Here is a 25,785-nt window from a genome sequence, read left to right as displayed (position 1 = left end):
TGTTTGTAGCATCTTGCTTATTTAGAAAGATTTCATCAAGTGAAACTTAAATTGATGTAGGGAAAGAATTCTTTCCTAAAAAGCACTTATTCATTCAAGCATTTATTTAGAAGTGTACTTATTTTCTACTTTGTACTCAGTGTAAGTTTAGTAGGATTCATTACCTGCCCAAAGATAAAAACAAGTTAAGTAGCCTTAATTACGCCCTGGTGTTCCTACTGGCCAAATCTGGGACAATGTATACATGAAAATAATTAATTGCTGGAAAGAATTACACACTGGCTCTGTTGGGAGAGCATGTGACTGTTGATCTAGAGGTTGTGAGTTTGAGCTCCACATTGGGTGTAGAATTTACTACTAAAAAAAAAAGAATTGACGCACCTGTGTGGCTCAGTTGGTTAAATGACTGACTCTTGATTTTAGCTCGGGTCATGATCAAATGGTTGGGAGATTGAGCTCTGTGTTGCTTTCCCTGCTGAGTGTGGAGCCTGCTTATGGTTCGTTCTCTCTCTCTCTCTCTCTCTCTCTCTCTCTCTCTCTCTCTCTCTCTCACCCTCTCTCTCTCTCTCACCCTCTCCTTTCCCACCTCCCACCAAGTCAAATAAAAAAAAAAGGAATTATAAACCATTCAGAAAAAAAGAAATTAATGAGTTCAGACCAGTAATAGATGATAGGTAGGTAGGCAGGTGGATGGATGGATGGGTGGATGGATAGATGGATGGATGGATAGATAGATAGATAGATAGATAGATAGATAAGGGAGAAGGGAGGACACTTGCTTATGGTAGAAGGCCAAATGCCAATTTAGTAAATGTACAAGGGGTATTAGGAAAAAAATCAACATTTTGCATAAGATTAGGATGATAAATCTAGGGGAAGTTTCGGTAAGCAGCATGATTTTTGCATGGTTTTAAAATTCTTCCCCAAAGATTACTTCTTCATTGCAAAGGAATAATTAGTAATTATTTTATATGGTACTGGCTAGTAAATTGACTGGATTATCAAAATTAACATCAGTGAGAAGCACATAGACATCTGTGCCTCCAACTGAGGTGCTCTAAGGACACATTACTGCTTTTATAGTATTCCAACCAAGAATGCATAATCTAAATATAATTGAATGAAAACATCAAGCAAACCCCAAATGAGGAACATTTTAATAAATAAAAGGAGGGAGTGTGGGACAGTATTCTTTAAAAATATCCTTTGGTTGTAGAAATGTTTCAGATTAGAGAAGGGAAAAGATCTATTATAGCTAAATGTAATATCTGGATAGAAAGCTGTACAAAGAGGGGCAGAAATGCTATTAAGACTATTATTGGGTCAGTTGACAAAACTGGATTATGAATGGTGGATAAATGTATTATATTGTTACATGTATTGAAATTTATAATTATACTGTGTTGTTGTATAAGACAGTATCCCTTTTCTTAGCAAGTATTTACTTAAGTATTTAGAAGTGCCGGAATATATATCATTTCCTTTTAAACATTCTGAAAAATGTAATATGTGTAAATATATGTATATATAAATAGTGTTACTGTACATATGGGAAGAGAGTGAGCAAATGATAAAGGATTTGGGATAAAATTTTAACAATGAACCTGAGTAAGATATATTTGAAGTTCTTTGTACTATTTTTATTCTTGCAACTTTTGCGAAAGCTTGAATTTATTTCCAGGTTAAAAGTTGAAAAATTAAGAAAGATATATATGTCCTAGGCATGATGGCAGCACAAAAAAGAAGCACAAAATAATTGATCAAGGGACATGAACTTAGAAAACTAAGATGCAAACTCGTTTTGCAGTCCTCAGAAGATTGGTGTGTATTAGCATCTGCTAAGTGCTAGATGCTTGATCCAAATATCAGATAATAATGAAACAAGTGTGCTGTGTTCTAAAAATGATACAAGACTGAGTTCATTTTTAGTTCTTCTGTCTTATCCTATTGAAAACATCTAGTGCAGAGTACTTATGCCTTAATGTTTGCGTTATGTGTAATGGTTTTCACCCTTTTTATTTATGTTAGCATATTAAATTTTACTACAACAGTAATGGGAACTATTTATGTTCATATGTTAAATCTAATACAGGACCTTTAGAATGAGTCATGAATCACAAATTGCGGGAGTATATTTTCATTGTGTTACTAAAGTGAGAACTTTAATTGTAGTACAGTAGTTGGATAGGATATTTGTATAGTATATATCCAGTCTGTTAGTTCATACCATAATTTATAATAAAAGTACAAAATGTAAACAATGTAAATAATCTCATGATAAAACTTAACTGAAAGCTGAATCATTCTTTTAAAATTAATTTTTCTACATCATTACTGAATTTTTTTAAAGGCGTGGCTAAATTTTTAATGTGAAACTCTAGTCATATTTGTATTATCGTAAAGGTTTTAAAAAATGTCAATAACAGTATTATTTAAATAGAAAGATCCACTAATGTTTGAATTTAAAATAAATACATGGGCGCCTCAGTGGCTCAGTTGGTTAAACATCCCACTTCAGCTCAGGTCATGATCTCACAGTTTGTGAGTTCAAGCCCCACATCAGCTCAGTACTAACAGTTCAGAGCCTGGAGCCTGCTTTGGATTCTGTGTTTCCTTCTCTTTCTGCCTCTCCCTGTGCACTCTCTGTCTCTCTCTCAAAAATAAACATTAAAAAAATTAAAATAAATATAAAATGTATTAATTCTTCTGCCTTCTCCACAATGAAAATGGCACAGATTTGGAAAGCAGTACAGTAGCAGATTATCTGATATGAAATATAGTAAATCTGGATCTTAGAACTCTTTCTAAAAAAATTTTTTTTAATTTTTGTTTTTTATTTATTTTTGATAGAGACAGCGCGAACAGGGGAGGGTCAGAGAGAGAGGGAGACACAGAATCCGAAGCAGGCTCCAGGCTCTCAGCTAGCTGTCAGCACAGAGCCCGACGTAGGGCTCGAACCCACGAACTGTGAGATCATGACCTGAGCTGAAGCTGGACGTTTAACCGACTGAGCCACCCAGGCGCCCCTAAAAATTTTTTTTAATATTTATTTTTTATTGATACAGAGAGAAACAGACCATGAGTAGGGGAGGGGCAGAAAGGGAGGGAGACACAAAATCTAAAGCAGGATCCAGGCTCTGAGCTGTCAGCACAGAGCCTGACACGTGGCTCAAACCCACAAACTGAGATCATGACCTGAGCCAAATTCGGATGCTCAACCACCTGAGCCACCGGGCACCCCTGGACCTTAGAACTCTTTATTCTGCCATTACTCAGGCCAGCTGTGCCTGCCTTATTGGCTTATTCTGTAGTCAGTTGACTTTTCCTCCTTGCATTTAATATAAGGAAAATAATTCTAATATCTCAATTTTGGTTGTTAAGAAGTCATCTTAACCCATTACTTTCTCAGTAGGTCATATGTAGATTTATGGAATTTCTGTGTGGCTGTTTTTCAAATATTTTTCATTTTTGTTGCTTTTCTCTAACAATGTTAAGAGTTTTTTAACGGCATAAAAAATGTCTGAGTTTTTTTATTTTTGTTTTTTTAATTCTCAACAATCCACCAGTTGGATGTTTCATTGTAACAATAGCCTTTAAACCCCAAAACCCACACTGCATTCTCTATCTAAGAGACTCATTTTGTTTTGAAATGCTCTTAGTAAAGGCACATGCTATTTGTCTTGGCTTTACCAAAGTCTGTAGAAATAATTCAGCTGTCAAAAATACTACAGTTGTCATTCAAAACAAAAATAATCCCAGCCCATACTAGACTTACATACTTAAAATGGAGGAAGGCAGTGGCATGGATTCTTTCTGTCCAGATGAAATTTCAGAAAATGGCAGAGTGGCCTGATTTCTCATGAATTTAGTTTGCACTCTGGTAATAAGCTCTACAGTCTGAGATGTCAAATTAGCAGTACCGCTGAACAAGTTCTTTTACAGATTGGAGATTTTATTGTATTTTATTTAAGTTTTATTTGTTTTGATAGAGAGAGAAGGGGAGGACAGAGAGAGAGAGGAAGAGAGGGGATCCTAAACAGGCTCCACACTGCCAGAGCAGAGCTAGACATGGTGTTCGAACTCAAGAACTGTGAGGTCATGACCTGAACCCAAACCAAGAGTCAGATACTCAACTGACTGAATTACCCAGGCACCCCTACAGATTGGAAATTTTATTTTATTAAAAAAATTATGTTTTGATGTTTATTTATTTTTACAGAGAGACAGAGCATTAGCAGGGGCGGGACAGAGAGAGAGGGAGACATGGAATCCAAAACAGGCCCCAGGCTCCAGCTGTCAGCATAGAACATGACACGGGGCTTGAGCCTGTGAATCATGAGATCATGGTCAGATGCTTAACTGGATGAGCCACCCAGGCACTCCTGCAGATTAGAAATTTTAAATGCCCTGTTCCTTTTTCTATTTCTAGTTGTTTAGAAACTTAACCTGCTATGTTTCACCATTAAGCATTTAATTTTTTTTTTGCTTAATTCAAAAGAAGAAACCCTTTCTTAGGTGGGCATTTAAATTACTGGCTAGACTTCCTTTTCAAGATTATACCAATCCTAGAGATGTATTTTTCCGTACCTAAATAAAAAGTAATATACTAAATTTATAGTTGTTTCTGTAATTATGCCATCTCTACTTGCTCATGTTATAATTTGGTATTAACTTCTTTTTAATGATAGACGAATCCTTAGTGCTGTGGAAAAGAGCAGACAGAAATACAAACCAGCTTCTCTCACAGTGGAGTTTGTCCCTTTCTTTTATCGTAAGTATCAGTCCTAATTTCTCTTAGATTTTGATGTTATTCTTTTTTTTTATAGTTTATTGTCAGATTGGTTTCCATATAACACCCAGTGCTCTTCCCCACATGTGCCCTCCTCCATCACCACCACCTCTTTTCCCACTCCCCCTCCCCCTTCAAGCCTGTTTGTTTTCATTATTCAGTAGTCTCTCAGGTTTTGCATTTCTCTCTCCCCGCAACTCTTTCTCCCTTCCCCTCCCCATGGTCCTCCATTAGGTTTCTCCTGTTCTCCTATTAGACCTATGAGTGCAAACATATGGTCTCTGTCCTTCTCTGCCTGACTTACTTCGCTTAGCATGACACCCTCGAGGTCCATCCACTTTGCTACAAATGGCCAGATTTCATTCTTTCTCATTGCCATGTAGTACTCCATTGTATATATATACCACATCTTCTTGATCATTCATCAGGTGATGGACATGTGTGTCAGCACTTCTGTATCCCTTGGGTAAATCCCTAGCAGTGCTATTGCTGGGTCATAGGGGAGTTCTATGGATAGTTTTGTGAGGAACCTCCACACTGTTTTCCAGAGTGGCTGTACCAGTTTACATTCTCACCAACAGTGTAGGAGGGTGCCCGTCTCTCCACACCCTCGCCAGCATCTATAGTTTCCTGATTTGTTTTTAGCGACTCTGACCGTGGTGAGGTGGTATCTCAGTGTAGTTTTGATTTGTATTTCCCTGATGATGAGTGATGTTGAGCATCATTTCATGTGCCTGTAGGCCATCTGGATGTCCTCTTTGGAAAAGTGTCTGTCTGTGTCTTCTGCCTATTTCTTCACTGGGTTATTTGTTTTTCAGGTGTGGAGTTTGGTGAGTTCCTTGTAGATTTTGGATACTAGCCCTTTATCTGATACGTCATTTGCAGCTATCTTTTCCCATTCTGTCAGTTGCCTACTAGTTTTCTTGATTGTTTCCTTTGCAGTGCAGAAGCTTTTGATCTTGATGAGGTCCCAAAAGTTCATTTTTGCTTTCATTTCCCTTGCCTTTGGGGATGTGTCGAGTAGGAAATTGCTACGGCTGAGGTCAAGGAGGTTGTATCCTACTTTCTCCTCAAGGGTTTTGATGGTTTCCTGTCTCACATTCAGGTCCCTTCATCCATTTTGAGTTTATTTTTGTGTATGGTATAAGAAAGTGGTCTAGTTTCATTCTTCTGCATGTTGCTGTCCAGTTCTCCCAGCACCACCTGCTAAGGAGGCAGTCTTTTTTCCATTGGATACTCTTTCCTGCTTTGTCAAAAATTAATTGGCTGTACATTTGTGGGCCCAGTTCTGGGTTCTCTATTCTATTCCTTTGGTCTATGTGTCTGTTTTTGTGCCAAGATTCCGATGTTATTCTGATCATTCTTTTAAATTCTTATTCCAATTATGCTTAATTCAGCTTTGTGTATTTGTAAGATAAAGGACCTATCACTGGAGTACTTGATTCATATTTTGCAGTGATTATTTTTCTTCCTCTTATTTAATTTACTATTCTGAAAGTGTTTTTATTTTGAGAAGAGCTTAATATTTTTATGACTGTAGTATAGTACTTCAGAATTTTTACAGAAAAAGAGGGGCATGGGGACCCAGCCAACATGGCCACTGCCCAGGAGCCTGAAACCAAGGCCTCATACCTGGGCACTACCTGGCTGGGCTTTGAGGTGGTGTTGGCCTTGGGGATGAGGCCTTTCTTTGGCAATTGGGGCTTTCCAGAGGCTGAGTGTAAGGCTGGGCCCAGGGTGTGTTTGGGGAAGGGGACCAGCAGGTTTGCTCACTCCACAAATGGATGGGGTAGGGGCAATAAGAGCTTTGCATTGCCCTTCTCTTCCACCTCTGATACAATACTTGATGCTGTGGTTGGATTTTATTATCATGGATGATGAGTTGCAGTTATTAAAGAAAAATTTTGTGGACAAACACTCCCAGGAATTTGAAGACGTGGGAAGGAATAAATTTCACCTATACACATATTTATGTTTAACTAAAATATTTTTAATGTTTGTTTATTTTTGAAAGAGAGAGAGAATGAGCGGGGAAGGAGAGAGAGAGATGGACACAGAACCCAAAGCCATCTTTAGGCTCTTAACTGTCAGCACAGAGCCCGATCCTGGGCTTGAACTCATGAGCCATATGATCATGTCTTAAAGCGAAGTTGATTTTCGACTGACTGAGCCACCCAAGCTCCCTAACCTGTACACTTGTTTATAATGAATGTAGTTCTTTGGTGGAAAAGTCAGATTCCTGTATTTAACATGGGGACTTGCACAGCATCTTTACAGTACCATAAAGGTGAAGTCGCTGGGGACATATTTGACATGTTGTTCATGTATGGATTTTCTGGCTTTTAAATAAACCTGGGCTATCGGGCAGAAGGAGAAGGCTGGGTTTTGGGTTTAAGCAGTGGTCAGTGGTGATTTTGTTGTGCAAATCATCATCTTTACTAGCCTCCCAGAGCTATCTGAGACCCAAATGTCCACCTTTGGCAATGATATTTTTCTGGATGTGCCACCTCACTAGATTAGAGGAGGCTATGGCTAGTATAAAAGACAAAAACATCTTGGAAAGACTGACTCCGTTCTGCAACTGCTCATTAATGTCAAGTATTGGTGGGTTACAAAGAAAATTACCTGATCCTCCTTGGATTTTTTTTCTCCTGAAACACTCTTGTATTCGGTGACCCTGTTACTTTTTCTGAACTAAACACCTCTCTCAGAGGCTTTTGAGTCAGGCTCCTCTAGAGCAATCCCAAGGCCAGCATTCTGCCTGGGAGACGCCTTCACCAGTGTACACTTCCATGTGTCAGCTTTGAAAAACTGACCATCACCAACTCCCTTTTGGCCCAACAGGCTTTGCATGTCCCACTAGGCATTTTGTACCCTCAGCTTTTGATATTAAAGCTTCAAGCCTGTAGCCGTAATGGTGTTTGACTGGGAGTATTTATCCAGGGTGTTACTCAAGCCAGCTGCCCATCTTGAAATTTCTGAAGCTCCTACTATCACAATTAGTCTTGACTCTAGGAATCAACTGAGAGAGGTGTCCTTTACCCAAAAGCTTCATGTGAAAATCAATTTCTGGTCTTAACATTTGTGGTCCTTGCTTCATAATCTTCTAGTCCTGATGTAGTCCCACTGTTTCCTGAATTCTGTTTTAAGCATTTTTGAAAAAATATTTTTAAAGATGAATACTCAGACTAACCTAGTGAATATAATCTTGTAACTTCCATGATTACCCACTCAAATTTCAAATTAAAATATGCTGTATGCTTTAGTTGTTAGTACTATGAAAGTAAAAATGCTTTCTGTCTTCGTGTTTCTATTTTAGTGGGCACCAATGAATGTGTACTAATGCTGAAAGTAGGCTAAAAGGTACCTTTTTTCTTTTAGCAAGTTAAGTTTTGCTAAAACTCTTTCTGTATAAATCAGTTCTTTAGGTTTCCTGTTGAGGTAAGGAGTTCCTTCTTCCCGTCAAAATCTACTAAGATGGTTTCCATGGGTGTAACCAGTTCAGCATGAGTAGGATATAGGGAACAGCTTTATTGGTCATTTGCTTGCTTTTATTCAGTACATTGATAGAACATTACTGACCAGAAAACATGATGTTACTTCTCTAGAAAGAGGAAAGAAAACATAGTGGTTGAATTCTGTGTTCACTTTCTCTCTCTAGCTGTATGTAAGTTTAAATTTATTTATTATTTATTGCTTATTAAATATTTTAAAAAGTAAAAAATAACATTCTGAACTGACTTTTCATTTGTCTGTTCTGGTTTTAAAGAATGAGCTACAGGTTATGTGTTTTTTCTGTACTGATGTGATACTTATTGAATACTTTTGTATCATGAGTTAAAAAAAAGAAAGAGAAATGACCTATGTGGACTCTAGTTTTCTTTCTTCAAAAATTATTGTGCCATAGTTCAAGAATATGGAAAATATTGCGATATATATAAATGGAGTCTGTGTTTCCCACTCACATTTGTCAGATTTCAGCGTCTTGCCATATTTGCTTTAGTTCTCTTTTCCTTTTTTCCTAATAATTAAAACAAGGCAAATAGTCCTTTGTTTGAGAACTTGGTGAGGATGATTGCAGTGTCTACTCTATTTGACCACTAGTAGCTGATTTCTGGAATCTCTTTTTTTGTTCCATATCCCTGCCCTTATTATATTATCACACCGTATCAATTATTGTAACTTTATGCTAAGTCTTGAAATAAGTCCTCAGCTTTGTTCTTCTTCAAAATTTTCTTGGCTATTTTGAATCCCCTACATTTTTATATACATTGTAGAGGCCATTTTAAAATATTTTTTACAAAGAGCTTTGCTGGTATCTGTTTGGGATTATATTCAGTCTGTGGAAGCATTTTAGGAGAATTAATATCTTAAGAACACTGAGACTTCTAGTTCATGAATCCGATATATCTCACTATTTTTTGTTACTTATTTCTTTAATATTTTATAGTTTATAGCATATAGATTGTACATATATTTTGATAATTTATCCCAAAGAAGGTATCACAAGTACTTATAAAATGTAAAGGTCTTTAAAATAAAGTAATGTAGATTTTTTTTAAGTGAGTTTTATTTTCATTGCCTATCTTTGATAAGGACGTGTCCCTTTTTACCCATGGTAATATTCCTTGCCTTTCTTTCATACTATTTCTTGCCTGCTTTGTCAGATGCTAATAAAGCCACTCCAGCATTCTTATGATTAGAGTTTACATGATATGTCTTTTTATATCCTTTATATGTGTTTTCTGTGTGTCTCCTGTGGCTGAATAGAAGTCTGTCATCATACAGCTCATGTAAAATCTGGCAGTTATTCAACTTAAAACTTCTTGGTAGGTTTTTGCATGTCTTGTGGGATTTCACAGTATCATGTAAGGATTGATATTTTGACTCAAATTAGTATTTCTGGATTTCTTTCTCTGTATGGCTTCATCCACTCCAATACTACTTCACAAATTCCAGTTGCCTAAGCCTCCCCAAACATTGTATCTGTCTCCTAACTCAGCAAATAGCTATATTTTTTTAGGGTTCCCCTTTTCTAGGTAATTGTCAGAACATATCTGCAGCAGGAAGGTGAGATAATCCTTGGGCTCACTTTGCTTCTCTTGAGAGAAAGAAAATTTCTAGGATGTATGAATTTCTACCTATTTTGTCTAATTTTCTAGTTATTCATAGTAGGAAGCCACGTATAGTGACAGTTATTTCAACATAGCTGGAATCATTTAACTTTTTAAATGTAAATTCCTATCACTACATTTATCTCACAGCTGTTTCTTATTGGTAATATTTGTTATGTATAAAATTGGAAATAATTCTGTTGTTACAGTCTTATCTGTGTATGTAATGATATATGCAAAAAGATATTCATTACTGGGTTATTTGAGTATCAAAGAGGAAAATCATAAAAGTTTATCAATAGAGAACTGGATAAGTAAATTAAGTTACATCATTGTAGTGGTTGTAAAAATGAATAAGGAAGATGTATATGTTAAGATATAATAATACCCAGTTATATTATGTTAAAACAAAAAAACAGGATGTAGTAGGATATATCTATAGCTTTTTTTAATTTTTGGTATGGGGAAGCATTTTAAATTGAGGAATAGGTTTGAGGGAGATTTACATTTCCTTGTCAGTTGTTTTATGCTATTTTAATTATTCTTTGTCATGTGCATGTATAACCTTTTAAAAACAATAAAATTCTTTATAATATTAGAAGGAAGATTACCCTTGCTACCAGAACTTTAGGATGTTTGTCTTGGAGTAAACTCAGGAAATCTTTTTGTCCAACTCTATATTTTATTATTGAATAATTATAGTCAATTATACTAATAAGATGTATTAGTAGTAATAAAAAAATTTAATTTTATGTCAGATTTCAGTTTCTAACTTTGTTGATCAGCAGCTCTATAACTTGGGGCAAGACATTCCATTTTTATTTATAAGTGGGGCAAAATATCCTCATATGGAGTATTATGAGAATTAAATGAGATAACGTAAATGACTTATCTAAAATACTAGCTGATAAGTGGTTTCTTTTCCTTTTCTTTGAAAAAATGCATAGCAACCTTGTCTTTTAACAAATGTTAGGCTTTTTATAGTTTTTAATATTTCAGTGTCAGACATTCCTTAGAGATAAATCATACTGTGAAAGAGAAGTCTTATTTGTTTATTTGTGTATTATATTCACAGAGTGTTTTCAGGAAAGTGAACATCTCAAGGAAAGTCTTAAGTGTTGCTTATTGCATCTCTTTGGAGCCATTATAGCCGGTGGGCAGGTGAGGAAAGTGTTAAAAGTTAATATTGAAACAGTAAACAGTGCAAAAAGTGTTCCATGGATTATTTTGATGTATTCTTTCTCTTTTTATAATTTCGTGAACCATACAAATATTTTTCTATGTTTATGTCCTGTTTAAAACTGATCTTTTGTTAAAACGTCTTCAAAAACCTAAGTAGTAATATTACTTAAAATATAATAACAATATATAATAACATAATAAACTAACAATAAAGTTAGTGCATAAGTAACCATAGCTAACAATTTTTTATTGTAAGTTCTTAGTTGTTTTGACTTTCAGCTACTAGTTCTTTCTTTACAGCATAGAGTCAGCCCTCTTAGTCTACATGATGAAATCAAGCTCAAATTAAATGTATATGAATTAATAACTCTTCTGACTACTTAATTGCTGAATGCATATATACAAGGTTTATATGCATTTTTTCAACAAACCCAATTAATTTATTTATTATTCACAAGAAGGAAATTCTAGTAATACTTATTTATTTTTGAAGGTGAGCATCTTAAAAACTGTTAGTGGTAAACTTTGAGTATAACTACTAGTTGAAAACAGGATTATAGTTCAGAAAGAACATCCTACATGTTTTCTTTAAGCACACAGTTTAGATCAGAAGTTTCTAACACTTTTTGTAACACATATGTCATCTATAAAGTTCCTTGTCAGAATGTTTCAAATGCATAAAATAAAAAACATAGGATCACAAAGGAAACTAGTTATGCTGAAATGGGTTACTAAAATATTAAGATAAATTCGTAACATAATATGTGCTTATAACATAACACACTAAATAAATATAGCATCAAATCTAGTAACAAATGCAGTTTCAAAAGAGACAAACGATGTTTGGAGACATTACCGCAATTGTAATGTATGAAAATTTATATGATTTTTATTGGTAACAAAGTTGCAGCTGTTGCTAATAATACTACTTGGGTTTCCTAGTGAGCTACCTTGCCTTTCCCTCTTTAGTCTAATAGAAGAATCTGTTTTTTGTGAGAGTGATGATGGCTAGAATCTTTTCAGTTTGTTTGCTTTGTCACCTTCCTTTGTTAGCTGATATCCTTCTTTTGTGTTAGTATCTCCCCCTTTCCATCATTTCTCTACTAATAGAAAGAAGAATTAATAAGTATACATGAATAAAATTGAAAATGACGTTGTTTTTAACTATTGGAGAAGCTGGCTAGATCCCATTACCATTTTGAACACATAGAGACTTGTTCTTTTTAGTGCCCAGGGGTGATCAAGCCCTGAGAAACCTCTAGTAATTAATATTAACATTGAAATCAAGTAGATACTAGAAAGCCAATTTATTTTATGTACTGAAAATATTCAAAATCCTTTTAATCAGCTTATAGCTATAGTTACAGCAAGTTTGAGGTCAGAGGGTTGTTTATAGAGTTAGTACAAGAATATTTAGATGAATCAGATATCTAAAGGTGTAAAAATAAGCCTTGTCAGAAACAGCAAAAAAACTGAAGTCCCCTGACTGGTTTCTCTTCTCAAAGCATCATGCCTGGACTTCCCATTGGCATATTTGTTCTATTTTGTGTTATTAGAATGGGCTTTGGAGCCAGACTGACATAGGTTTGAATCCCATGTCCATCTCTAATTAGTTCCGTGACCTTGAATAAAAACTATTTACATGTTTTAGTTTTTTTACTTACAATAGGAAAATAGTAATACAATAAGGTAGTCATAAGGCCAGATGGTGTGTAATATATGTAAGGCACTTGCTTATAAGAACTAATATGGTGGCTCTAGGATCTTCAGGGACCCAGGTTCCTTTTGGATGTCAATTTGTTATTTCTTTTGCTACAAGATTAGCTTTTAGAGTTTTGGTCATCTGCATCGTGTCTGCCTTTTGGGCACAAAAATGGAGGGGAGATGAAGAGGGAGACAAATGACACATGGCAACTGTCTTTAAAGGAAATCCTGAAGAGCTGATACTTTTCTTAAAAATCTCATTTGCCACTCTCCATGGGATAACTACAACAAAGGAGAATATGTCCAGATAAAAAAATTGGTAAAACTTGCTTCCTCAGCCTTCTTGGCAGCAGGGGAAGCTAGGAAACGTAATTTTTATTCCTGGTAGCTCCATCTCCAGCAAAGTATCAGGGGTTCTTTTGTAAGGAAGTGGAAGATAATGGTGGTTGGATGTTCTTTAGTCAGTTTCTTCCCATAGTAGCACTTTTTATTATTGATATTACTTATTTTATTGGTAATAACAAGTTCTAATGGCTTAAGTGCTATTACTTTTAGATGATTTTTTGCATAACTGTGTTTGATTTATTATATATTTAACAGTTTGGAACAAGATATATGGTTTATTTCCAAGTTTAATGGGTCACCCTGCATAGCTACCAATGACTTAAAATTTCAGAAATGTTTGTAGAATCAGAGTCAAGTCAGTCGTCTTATGCATCTATATCATTTGGGATGGATTTGCTATAACCAACAGAAAACCCTAGAGAAGCTTAACTAAATTGAGGTGTTTGTTTTTATTTTTGTATAAAAAAATGTAAGCAGTTCTGGGCTGATATAGCAGCCCCATGGTATCATCAAGGACTAAATCCTTCTGCATTTCTATTTTTCTCTAGCCTACTATTTTTATTCTTGAGTTTGTTTTTTCATGATTTAAAGGTGACTCCAAGCATCATGTCTGCATTCCAGGCAGGAAAAAGATGAAAAGGCCAAGAGCAAAGGGTCCTTCTCTTTTTATTTGTAAAGTTATATTTTCTTCATAGCGTACTGGCATATATTTTTGACCAGAACTATGTCACATGGCTACCGCTAGCTGCAAGGGAGGATGGTAAACAGCTTTTCTGTGTGGGCAGATTGCTATCTGAATACCATCAGAAATCTAGTAATCTAGTGAGGAACTGAAGACTTAATCTGCATAAAACTGTAGCATTGTCTGTCAAAGTATATGTTTAAATTTTTTAATATGTTGATTTGTTTTAAAAAGTCCACATATTTATTAAACTCTCTTTGTTTTTGTAAACATACAGAACTTCAGTTAGGTTTGGGCTTTATTTTTTTATCTCTCATGTTTCAGAGGAATGCTTTGCAAGCAATTTCTCCAGCTACCATGGAAGTTCTTATGAGAGTTTTGGCAGATTGTGATTCCTGGGAGGATGGAAATCCTGAAGAAGTGGGTAGGAAGGTAGAACTTACTCTGAAGTGCCTTACAGAAGTGGTACATATCCTTCTCACTAGCAGCTCTGACCAGCGTCAAGTGGAAACCAGCACTCTTTTGGAGAACTATTTTAAATTGCTAAATTCAGATCATTCAGCTTTACCCAATCAAAGGAGGTCCAGACAGTGGGAAAGCCGATTCATAGCTCTACAGATAAAAATGTTGAGTAAGTATTACATATACACTCTGATTTTTCTTTAAAAAAATTTTTTTTAATGTTTTTTGTTTATTTTGGGGAGACAGGGAGAGACAGCATGAGCAGGGGAGAGTCAGAGAGAGAGGGAGATTCAGAATCTGAAGCAGGCTCCAGTCTCCGAGCTGTCAGCACAGAGCCCGACGCAGGGCTCAAACCCACGAACCGTGAGATCTGACCTGAGCTGAAGCCGGGCGCTTAACCAACTGAGCCACCCATGCGCCCGACACTCTTTTTTCTGAATCTTTTTTTTTAGACTCCTTTGAAATTCATGGCCATTGTATAGGAAGTAATGGTTGTTTAATTCAGCGATTGTGTGACTTAGATTTCATCTTCAATATAATTAATATGGAATTGATTTGTTTACAGCATCTTTGCTTTAACAGTGACAAAATTGAGCCTCTGCTATTTTTTGAAAGTGTAATCCACTAAAATCATCAGTCTTAAGAAAGTAGACTACTTTTTCAAATGCTGGGAAAAGTAAATTTTCAGGAGGTGCCATTTGCATTATCTGACCTATGGCAAAGAGTCACATCTGATCAATTTTAATTGTGCTTCTATAAATCTTTATAGAGGTTAGTTTAACATCTATTCTTTCTCAAGAGGGTGTTTGTGTGTGTGTGTGTGTGTGTGTGTGTGTGTGTGTGTGTTGTTTCTTCAGCACCTCTGTGTATGTGTGTCTTGTTTTTCTTACTGTCTCTTTGTGTTTGTTGGTGTCATTCTTTGCTTATATATCCCTTTCTCTGTAAATTCCTTCACTGATATGTGTGAATTCTTATTGTATTCCCATTAGATTGATAGATAAAAGTATTACTGATTGAGAGTTTCTTCTTACAAAAGGAAAATATTTTCACTACAGCTATACTAGGAAATTTGGATAAGTAAAAAGAAAAGTTTTCTTATATCCTACCACCCAGATACATACAACAGTAATGGTTTACTGTGTAGGTCTAGAGACCTTCTGTAAGGGTTTGTGTGCTATAATCTAAAAATACTAGACACCAAGATCTTGGTGGAACTTGATCCCTTACAATAGTGTTTCTGTAGGGAAATAAGATTCATTTTATCTAGTTTCTGTTATTTTATATGATATGTTACATTTTATAATTGTTATAAATTGTAAGTTTATAAGGAAGTTTGAGTCTATATTAATGGACTTCTAGTTATTAAAAACTATCACATTACTTATGTCGATTATCCTTAGATTTATGAATGAGGATATCTGTTCAGTATGAAACTAGAGCAAACCATCATTACAAATGGATTAATTCCCTAAGTCTCAGTTTAATAGCCACATGCTAATTTTTTTACTGTATAATGAGACTGTGTTACAAGACATAACTAGGTGTTATTTGTTAATAGCAAGCTATACTTGAGCATTATAATGGAAGAACAACTATTTAAGTCTCTGGGAAATATATATCACTCATATAGAAAAACAAAGACTTTTAATAATAAATTATAAAAATGTTTACTTTTTTTAACAAGTACTAGTACAGTTTTGTTTTGTACTCTCCATCCCTATTTTTTCCTAACTAATTTTACATTCTTTTGTCAGCTGAAAAGCTTAAATTAAAAAGGTGGCCAAAGTACAGGGCACGTGGGTGGCTGTCTCAGTTGGTTGAGTGTCTGACTTTGGCTCAGGTCATGAGCCCCACATCAGGCTCCTTGCTGATAGCTTAGAGCCTGGAGCCTGCTCAGATTCTGTGTCTCCATCTTTCTCTGCCCCTTCTCCACTCATGCTCTCTGTCTCTCTTTCTTTCTCTCAAAAATAAACATTAAAAATTTTTTTTAAATATGGCCAAAGCAAATTTTTCTGTGATTCCAAATTTTCCACTTTATAAATGGATGATTTTGTTTTTATTTTCCCAGATACTATCACAGCCATGTTAGACTGCACTGATAGGCCCGTTCTTCAGGCCATTTTTCTTAACAGTAATTGCTTTGAACATCTCATACGACTGCTACAGAATTGCAAGGTATTTTTCTGTTCTTATTATATTTGGTCTTAAAAAGCTATCATTTTGTTTATGCTGTGATTCAAACTTGGACATATTATTACTAGTTTTCTTTTTTATTGTGATAAAACACACATAAAATTTACCATTTTAACCATTTTTAAGGGTATAGTTAGTTCAGTGATATAAAATGCACTCACAGTGTTGTGCAGCTGTCACCGCCATCCATTCTTTATACGTCTACATCTTAGAGAACTGACTGTATATCCATTAAATAATCCCACATTCTCCCTCCCCCTGGCCCGTGGCAACCACCTTTTGGTGTCATACAGTACTTGTCTTTCTGTGACTGGTTTATTTCACTTAGTGTAATGTCTTCAAGATTCATTCATGTTGTAGCATATTGCAGAATTTTCTTCTCATAGGCTTAATAATATTCCATTGTATATACATACCACAATACTGCTCTGGAACATGAATATACACATATCTCTCTGAGACTCTGTTTTCAACTCTATTGGATATATTCCAGAAGTGAGATTGTTGGATCATAATAACTAAATTTTTTTTCATTTTTGGGGGAACCACCTTACTGTTTTCCATAGTGGCTGTGCCATTTTATATTCCTGCCAGCAGTCACAAAGGTTGTTGATTTCTTCACATTCTCCTTAACTGTTATTTTCTTCTTTTTGATAGTAGCTGTTCTAATTGGTGTGAAATGGTATCTCATTGGGATTTCAATTTGCCTTTCTTTAATGACTAGTGATACTGAGCATCTCTTCATGTGCTTATTGGCTATTTGTAAATATTCTGTGGAGAAATGTCTATTCAGGTTCTTTGTTTTTTAATTGGATTTGGGTTTTATCGTTGAGTTTTAAAGTCTTTTGTTGTATATTGTTAAAATTTGGTGTGATGCATTTGATTATTTGATGCATATAACTTTGTGCTTTTGTTTCATGTAAGATGGTTTTGTTTGCATTTTCCTGCTATGATTTTAATATCTACATAATATTATATTAAGTGGATGTACCATAATTTATATAACTATTCCTAATTGGCTGATATTCAATTTACTTCTAATTTTTTTGCCATTACATAACTCTTTCATGTTTCATAGACCAGATTTCTATTCCTAGTAGAATTACTAGGTCAAAGGGCATAAACTTTTGTACTTTTTTAAAATGTGGGAACTGGGATGCCTGGATGGCTCAGTCAGGTAAGCATCTGACTCTTGATTTCAGCTTGGGTCATGATCTCACAGTTTGTGAGATCAAACCCTGCATCAGGCTCTGTGCTGACATGTGGAGCCTACTTGAGATTCACTCTCGTGCTCTCTCTCTTCTCCTACCCTGCATGTGCGCTCTCTTTCTCTCAAAATAAATAAATATACATTAAAAAAAATTAGAGAACATTGCATAAAATAACTTGTAAATAATTGGGAAATATAAAAAAGCAGACTAATAGAAATAGTGTTAATCTTCTTGATATATCCTGCCAATTTGCTTATTTTTTTCTTATTTTTTACTAATTTGTACTTGTAGTGGATTTGTGTGTATGTAGTAACTAATGTCTCTTATATTTTCATAAATTTCAAGATTGTATCAGAAATTTTTTAGAGATCTTCTTGAAAAGCCTTTGAAAATGAATCTACAGGGTTCCTGGGTGACTCACTTAAGCGTCTGACTCTTGATTTTGGCTTAGGTCATGATCTCATGGTTGTGGAATTGGTCCCTGGATTATGCACTGTGCACAGTGCAGAGCCAGCTTGGAATTCTCTCTCTCTGTCTCTGTCTCTGCCTCTCCTGTGCTCATGCTTAATCACTTGCTCTCCCTCTCAAAAATAAATAAATAAACTTAAAAAAAATGCTTGTAAAATATAATTATATTTAAAACAAAGAAAATGAAACTACTTCAGAGAATTTTTACTTTTCTGTTTGAGGTATTCCTTTCGTGGACTCTGCTAAAAAAATTACTAGCGTTTCATTCTGATTTTGTGAGAATATTCCAGTATAAAGATTTTAATATCAGCTCCTTGAATTTTCCACACTGTTAGGAGAGATATTCCTGAAAGCTTGTATGTCACTATATTGCTTAGCTTATAGTGAAATAGTAAAGCAATTGCATAAAATAGTAAAGAATATATTTATGAAGTAAATAGTGATGAATATTTATTAAATCAGTGAAAGTACTAATTTATCTATAGAGAGTAAAGATGCCTCCCCTAACTTTTTAAAAATTGTTCCTGGGAGGGGCACCAGGGTGGCTCAGTTGGTTAAGCATCCAATTTCAGCATAGGTTCATGATCTATAGCTTGTGAGTTTGAGCCCCACATTGGACTCCATGCTGACAGCTCAGAGCCTGGAGCCTGCCTCTTTCTCTGTTCCTCCCCTGCTTTCTCTCTCTCTTTCTCTCTCTCTCTCAAAAATAAACAAACATTAAAAAATTAAAAATAATTATTCTTAGGAGCGTATGCCTAGGAAAATGAAAACAGCATAAAATAACTTTATAAAATCTTTTGTTGTTTAAAAAAAAAAGTGCTGTGGCTTTCTCAGTTAGAAAGGCAACCTCAGTGATAAAGACAAAATGTCACGTGTAGAGAACCTACCAGTCCCACATTATAAAAGGGTAAATCATTAGGATAAAATGTAGTTCCTACAATTGATTAGTGTTTTCCTTTAGTCTATGAAAGTCAGGTATAATTAAAACCTCTATCTTATCATGGTCAGCAATATCTTTTTTAAAAGTACACAACTTTTTGGCATGGCTATCATGATGTTGAGCTTTTTCTACTGTGGTATAGACCAGAATTTCTTGTAATTTAGATCTGGAAACTTGCTGATAGTCACAGTGTTTTAAAATTTAATTATTTGATACCACCTATCACGTTTTGAGGTTAGAAATGCTAGAGAAGAAACCCATTTCAGAGGGAAAATCCAGGCTTGGGACCCCAGCCTTCTCTGCTGGAGGTGGTCTTCTTCTAGGCAGGATATTTTAGTCAGAATCACTGTACTCCTAACCAAACGTTACCATGATTAAGTCCAAAAGCATGGGGGAATCTTTGAAATTAACTGCTCAATTCTTTCATTACACAAATGAAGAAATCTGTCATAAGAGACTAAATGATTAGCACAGAGTTAATACTAACACACAATGGAGGTAGATTTCTTACCCCAGGCATTCTGACCCTGAGTTTCACTGGTTGTATGTAGTTTTGTTTAGCAGGTACTTAAGGTCAGTAGAACAGTGTTTTCTATGTTTTAAATATAGGAGGAGTACAGGTTTTATTGACTAAGCACATTTGATGAAGATAGGTTAATATGATTATTAAATATATAAAAATATTTGATATCTTGTAAAAATTTAAGTTCTTAAATGTATTACAGGATGCTACCGATGTCTATGATTGACTTTTTAAAGTATTTTGCTAGTAAGGAATGAATAATTTATTCTGTTTTACATGGTAATACAGAATCGAGACAATTGAAGATTCAGACCTAAAGGAAACATTGTCAACTAAAACTTAAAGTGTCACAAACATTTTATGAATTACATGGAGAACTTTAGGCTGATTGCTATAGTTTCTGTGCTTTCTTTTTGTGTAAGATTCACTAGCCAGATTATGTATTTATTTCCTGAAGTATTTGTGTAAAGACTTCTGGCTTGTCAAGATGAGTTTCATCATACTGTGAAGTACTTAGAATATAATTCAGTAGAATCATACATATAAGTTTTCTGATAGCTATAATGAACTTAAAACATTTAAGAGTTGTTTTGTTTCACTATATTACATTTTAGAAGGGAGATGTGCTTTGAATTAATGTAAAAATTATTTTGAAAAGCTATCCAATTCAATATTTGAATTGAGAAGAAACCAACAGCAAATTTCTAGTAATAAAGAGGAGGTTCAAAACCATTACATATACTTTAGCACTCTGCTTGAAGTTTTAATCAGTTTTTTAAAAATACAGAAGTTGCAGTGTATTATAAATATGTAAAGGTCTATTTAAAGACTAAGTAATAAGATTCTGGAAAACTGTTGTTACTGTGGTGTTGTTTGCATCCCTTAATTTGTAATATGTAAATATAAATATTTAAAATTTAAAATTGTAGCAAAATACACATAACAATATCTGCATATATGTTTTTAATGTGGATATATTTTCCTTTACAAACTTGGAAAACCAGTGAATATTTTTGTATCCTGCTTTTAAATGTATCATATATCCTGAGTCTTCCCATATACCGTCATATATTTTTCAAAAAGGTATCTTAAAAAATATTTTTATTTATTTTTGAGAGAGAAAAAGGCAGAGCAGGAACAGGGGAGGGGCAGAGGGACAGGGAGATACAGAATCTGAAGCAGGCTCCAGGCTCCAAGCTTTAGCAGAGTCTGATGCAGGGCTGGACCCCATGAACCAGGAGATCATGATCTGAGCTGGTTGGATGCTTAACTGACTGAGCCACACCGACGCCCCAAAACAGCATTTGTAATGACTACAAATATTTCAACACAAGGTTCTCAAAGTGTGGGATCACTGGAATCATTTTAGGAAATCTCCAAAGTCTGATCTTAACATTTCAGTTCAATTAAGGCTTGATTTTTTTCCCCATAAACTTGAACAAATCAATATTATCATAACAGTCTGAATGCAAAGGTAAATACTAGAATTCATCCATCTTCTATCAATTTGGACATTTAAAGAAACTATAAAAATGTAAAAGCAGTGCCAATCTCAATAAGGTGTATTTGGAAGATAGAGTGTTTTCCCCCCCTTAAATATGTGTTATTTATGTCAGCCTTTAATAGGTTTGTTTTTTTGAATGAATAAGCAAATATTTTTTAAAATGTTTGATTTTAATTCCTTATGTGTAAATATTGATAGATGTAACCTACATAAAGAGAATCTTTGGGTGTTCAATAGTTTTTAAGACTGTTAGGTGGTCCTGAGGCCAGAAAGTTTCAGGACTTCCTTTCAGTCTATGGATGAACCATAATTTATTTAACTATTCTGCTATTTAAGGATATTTAGGCAGTTTCTTACTTTTTGCTGTTGTAAGTAAAGCTGAAGTGAGCATCTTGATTCTAAAATTATGGTGTGAGTTTATGACTGTTTTTTAGGGTAGCTGTCTAGAAATACAATTACTGACTTAAAGAATAATTTAAGATTCTTGATATGGATTGCTTTCTGGGAAGACTTTACTCATTTTTGCCTTCGTGACTTTTTAGCATTCTTGTGTCCCAGCACCAGATAATATGGAACACTACTATTTAAAAAAATTTTGCTGTTAATAGTAACAGCTTTCATTTATTAAACCCTAGATATGTGCCAGATATTGTGTTAATTACCTAGTGTGGATTATCTCATTTAATCTGCACAACTATTTCATGAGATATTCTTTTCCCTTTTGAGAAAATAAACTCAGAGAAGTTAAGTAGTATTCTTTAAAACCAGACAGCTAATAAGTAGCAGAACCAAGATTCAAATCCAGGTTTCTGATTCCAAAGCCTGTTTTTTTTTGTATACTAATCTATTTTTGGGGTAAATTTTTTATATGCTCTGCATATCATATCATGCATTATCTTTATTTTATTTTATGTTGATTATTTCAGTATATTACTGGATGTTTCTATTTTCTGAAATGATAGAACTTCTAAGAAGCTTCCTAGGGTGCTTTTGATAAATCCCTTTATAAATCTAATTGATTTCCCTTCCCCCTTTTTTTTTTATTTTTTACATTTTATTTTTTGTTTTTTTTAAATATATAGTTTATTGTCAAATTGGTTTCCACATAACACCCAATGCTCTTCCCCACAAGTGCCCTCCTCCATCACCACCTGCTCTTTTCCTCCCACTCCCTTCCCCTTCAACCCTCAGTTCATTTTGTATTCAAGAGTCTCCCACGATTTGCCTCTCTCCCTCTCCCTCTTTTTCCCCCCTTCCCCTCCACATGGTCCTCTGTTACGTTTCTCTTCTTAGACCTACGAAAGAAAACATATGGTATCTGTCCTTCTCTGATTTATTTCGCTTAGCATGAGACCCTTGAGGTCCACCCATTTTGCTACAAATGGCCATATTTCATTCTTTCTCATTGCCATGTAGTATTCCATTATATATATACACCACATCTTCTTGATCCATTCATCAGGTGTTGGACATTTAGGTTCTTTCCATGATTTGGCTATCATTGAAAGTACCACTATGAACATTGGGGTACATGTGCCCCTATGGCATTGGCACTTCTGTATCCCTTGGGTATATCAGCAGCAGTGCCACTGCTGGGTCATAGGGGAGTTCTGGTAGTTTTTTGAGGAACCTCCACACTATTTTCCAGAGTGGCTGCACCAGTTTACATTCCCACCAGCAGAGTAGGAGGGTTCCTGTTTCTCCTCCCCAGCATCTGTAGTCTCCTGATTTGTTCATTTTAGCCACTCTGGCTGGCATGAGGTGGTATTTCAGTGTGGTTTTGATTTGTATTTCCCTGATGATGAGTGATGCCAAGCATCGTTTCAAGTGTCTCATGGCCATCTGGATGTCCTCCTTGGAGAAGTGTCTATTCGTGTCTTCTGCCCATTTCTTCACTGGATTATTTGTTTTTCCGGTGTGGAGTTTGGTGAGTTTCTTGTAAATTTTGGGTACTAGCCCTTTGTCTGATATGTCATTTGCAACTATCTTTTCCCATTCCATCGGTTGCCTGTTAGTTTTCTTGATTGTTTCCTTTACAGTGCAGAATTTTATCTTGATGAGGTCCCAAGAGTTCAGTTTTGCTTGCATTTCCCTTGCCTTTGGGGATGTGTCGAGTAGGAAATTGCTGTGGTGGAGGTCAAGGGGGCTGTTTCCTACTTTCTCCTCGAAGATTTTGATGGTTTCCTGTCTCACATTCAGATTCTTCATCCATTTTGAGTTTATTTTTGTGTATGGTGTAAGAAGGTGGTCTACTTTCATTCTTCTGCATGTTGCTGTCCAGTTCTCCCAGCACCACCTGCTAAAGAGGCAGTCTTTTTTCCATTGGATACTCTTTCCTGCTTTGTCAAAAATTAATTGGCCGTACATTTGTGGGTCCAGTTCTGGGTTCTCTATTCTATTCCATTGGTCTATGTGTCTGTGTTTGTGCCAATAGCATACTATCTTGATGATGAGAGCTTTGTAGTAGAGGCTAAAGCTTGGGATTGTGCTGCCTCTCATTTTGGTTTTCTTCTTCAATATTACTTTGGCTATTTGGGGTTTTTTTGTGGTTCCATACGGATTTTAGGATAGTTTGTTCTAGCTTTGAGAAGAATGCTGGTGCAATTTTGATGAGGATTGCAATGAATGTGTAGATTGCTTTGGGTAGTATTGACATTTTCACAATGTTTATTCTTCCGATCCATGAACATGGAATGTTTTTCCATTTCTTGGTGTCTTCAATTTCTTTTATAAGTTTTCTATAGTTTTTATCATACAGGTCTTTTACCTCTTTGGTTAGGTGTATTCCTAGGTATTTTATGGTTTTTCGTGTAGTTGTGAATGGGATCAGTTTCTTGATTCTCTTTCTGTTGCTTCATTATTGGTGTATAAAATGCAACTGATTTCTGTATGTTGATTTTGTACCCTGTGACTTTGCTGAATTCATTGATCAGTTCTAGAAGGCTTCTGGTAGAGTCAATTGGGGTTTCCATGCAGAGTATCATGTCATCTGTGAAAAGTGAAAGTTTGACTTCTTCTTTGCCAATTCTGATGCCTTTTATTTCTAATTTATGAAAAGCCCACAGCCAATATCATCCTCAATGGGGAAAAACTGAGAGCTTTCCTCCTGTGATCAAGAACACGACAGGGGTGTCCACTCTCACCACTGTTGTTTAACATAGTGCTGGAAGTCCTGAGATTAGCAATCAGACAACAAAAGGAAATAAATGGCTTCCCTTTTCATTTTCATTTGACTTATCTTTCTTTTTATCCAAAATGTGACTGACATATTTTGGGTTGCTAGTCTTACATACTTAAACAAAAATACTTGATTCCCTTAGCAATCCTGATGTTTATCAGAAGTAATCCTAATCCCCTTTTTATATAAACTAATATAAATTATGCTCAACTGTAGATATTTGAAAAATACATATACCTTTTTCAAAGTACAATAGCATATTTGAGAGTCTGATAAGTATTTTTAGAAAGAACCCTTTTTTAAAAATAATAGTTTATTGTCAAATTGGTTTCCATATAACACCCAGTGCTTCTCCCCAGAAGTGCCCCCCACCCTGACCCTCACCCCCCCTCCCTCCCCCTCCCCTTTCAGTCCATGGTTTGTTTTCAATATTCAATAGTCTCCCTTGATCTGTGTCCCTCACTCTTCCCCGCTCTCTTTCCCCCTTCCTCTCCCCATGGTCCCCTGCCAGGTCTCTCCTGTTAGACCTATGAATGCAAACATATGGTATCTATCCTCTGCCTGACTTATTTCGCTTAGCATGACACCCTCAAGGTCCATCCACTTTGCTACAAATGGCCATATTTCATTCTTCCTCATTGCCATATAGTACTCCATTGTATATATATATATATACCACATCTTCTTGATCCATTCATCAGTTGATGGAAATTTAGGCTCTTTCCATGATTTGGCTATTGTAGAAAGTGCCGCTGTGAACATTGGGGTACATGTGCTCCTCTGCATCAGCACTTCTGTATCCCCTGGGTAAATCCCTAGCAGTGCTATTGCTGGGTCATAGGGGAGTAGAAAGAACCCTTTTTAAAGGTAGTTTAGCTTTTATAAGTATACTTGACTACAGAATCCTCACTGTACATTATTTACTATAGTATCTTTAATCTGTCTCACTGGCAAATTTCCTTTTTTTCTGTGGGACATTTTCTGATTTTTTAAGAATTTAGAAATATTAACTAATTTGCTTGTTGCTATTAATGTATTATTTTAGTAATTTCCAGTTCCAAGAGAAATAACTACCAGTTTATTATATGGTATATGAACTAATGTTAGTTTATAATCCAACAAATGAATAGCTGATTTTCAGTTTAAAAGCGGTATGCTTCACGAACGGATTCTTGGATTTATTTTCAAGAGACATGGAAATCCATTAAATTTCATTTCTCCTTAATGAACATTAACAACTTAATGTTCTTTCTCCATTATTCTTATCTCTTTTTAACAGCTATTTTTAAATGCTAACAATAAGGTGGCAGACAAGAATGAGAAAGACCTTGCCAACAAATTACTGACAGAAATGAATGAGGACCAGGTATCTACAAAGCCTGCATCTTGTTTCAGCTGAAGTCAAAATCAGTCAATGGGAGCCACTATTCCTGTACTTTTCTTCTTACGTCTTAAAATACACAAACACTATCTAGTTCTAATCTTCATTA

General features: G+C 35.3%; 1 protein-coding gene across 10 annotated transcripts in view; it reads left to right on the top strand.

The window, feature by feature from the left end:
* NBEAL1 (neurobeachin like 1) overlaps positions 1-25,785 on the top strand; it is a 173,273-nt gene that overhangs the window by 34,506 nt on the left and 112,982 nt on the right. For 8 of the 10 annotated variants that reach the window (XM_029934027.1, XM_029934026.1, XM_029934031.1 and 5 more), the window contains exons 7-11: positions 4,689-4,771; positions 10,979-11,064; positions 14,141-14,447; positions 16,347-16,453; positions 25,575-25,661. In XM_029934027.1, coding sequence (XP_029789887.1) covers positions 4,689-4,771; positions 10,979-11,064; positions 14,141-14,447; positions 16,347-16,453; positions 25,575-25,661 — 670 coding nt within the window. The remainder of the gene's footprint in view (positions 1-4,688; positions 4,772-10,978; positions 11,065-14,140; positions 14,448-16,346; positions 16,454-25,574; positions 25,662-25,785) is intronic. The other 2 variants (XM_029934033.1, XM_029934032.1) reach the window with 1 other exon arrangement.

This window comes from Suricata suricatta, chromosome 3, assembly GCF_006229205.1.
Source record: "Suricata suricatta isolate VVHF042 chromosome 3, meerkat_22Aug2017_6uvM2_HiC, whole genome shotgun sequence".
Taxonomy (NCBI): domain Eukaryota; kingdom Metazoa; phylum Chordata; class Mammalia; order Carnivora; family Herpestidae; genus Suricata; species Suricata suricatta.
The sequence above is the reverse complement of the archived record's forward strand: the minus strand, read 5'-3'. Positions and strand labels throughout refer to the sequence as shown.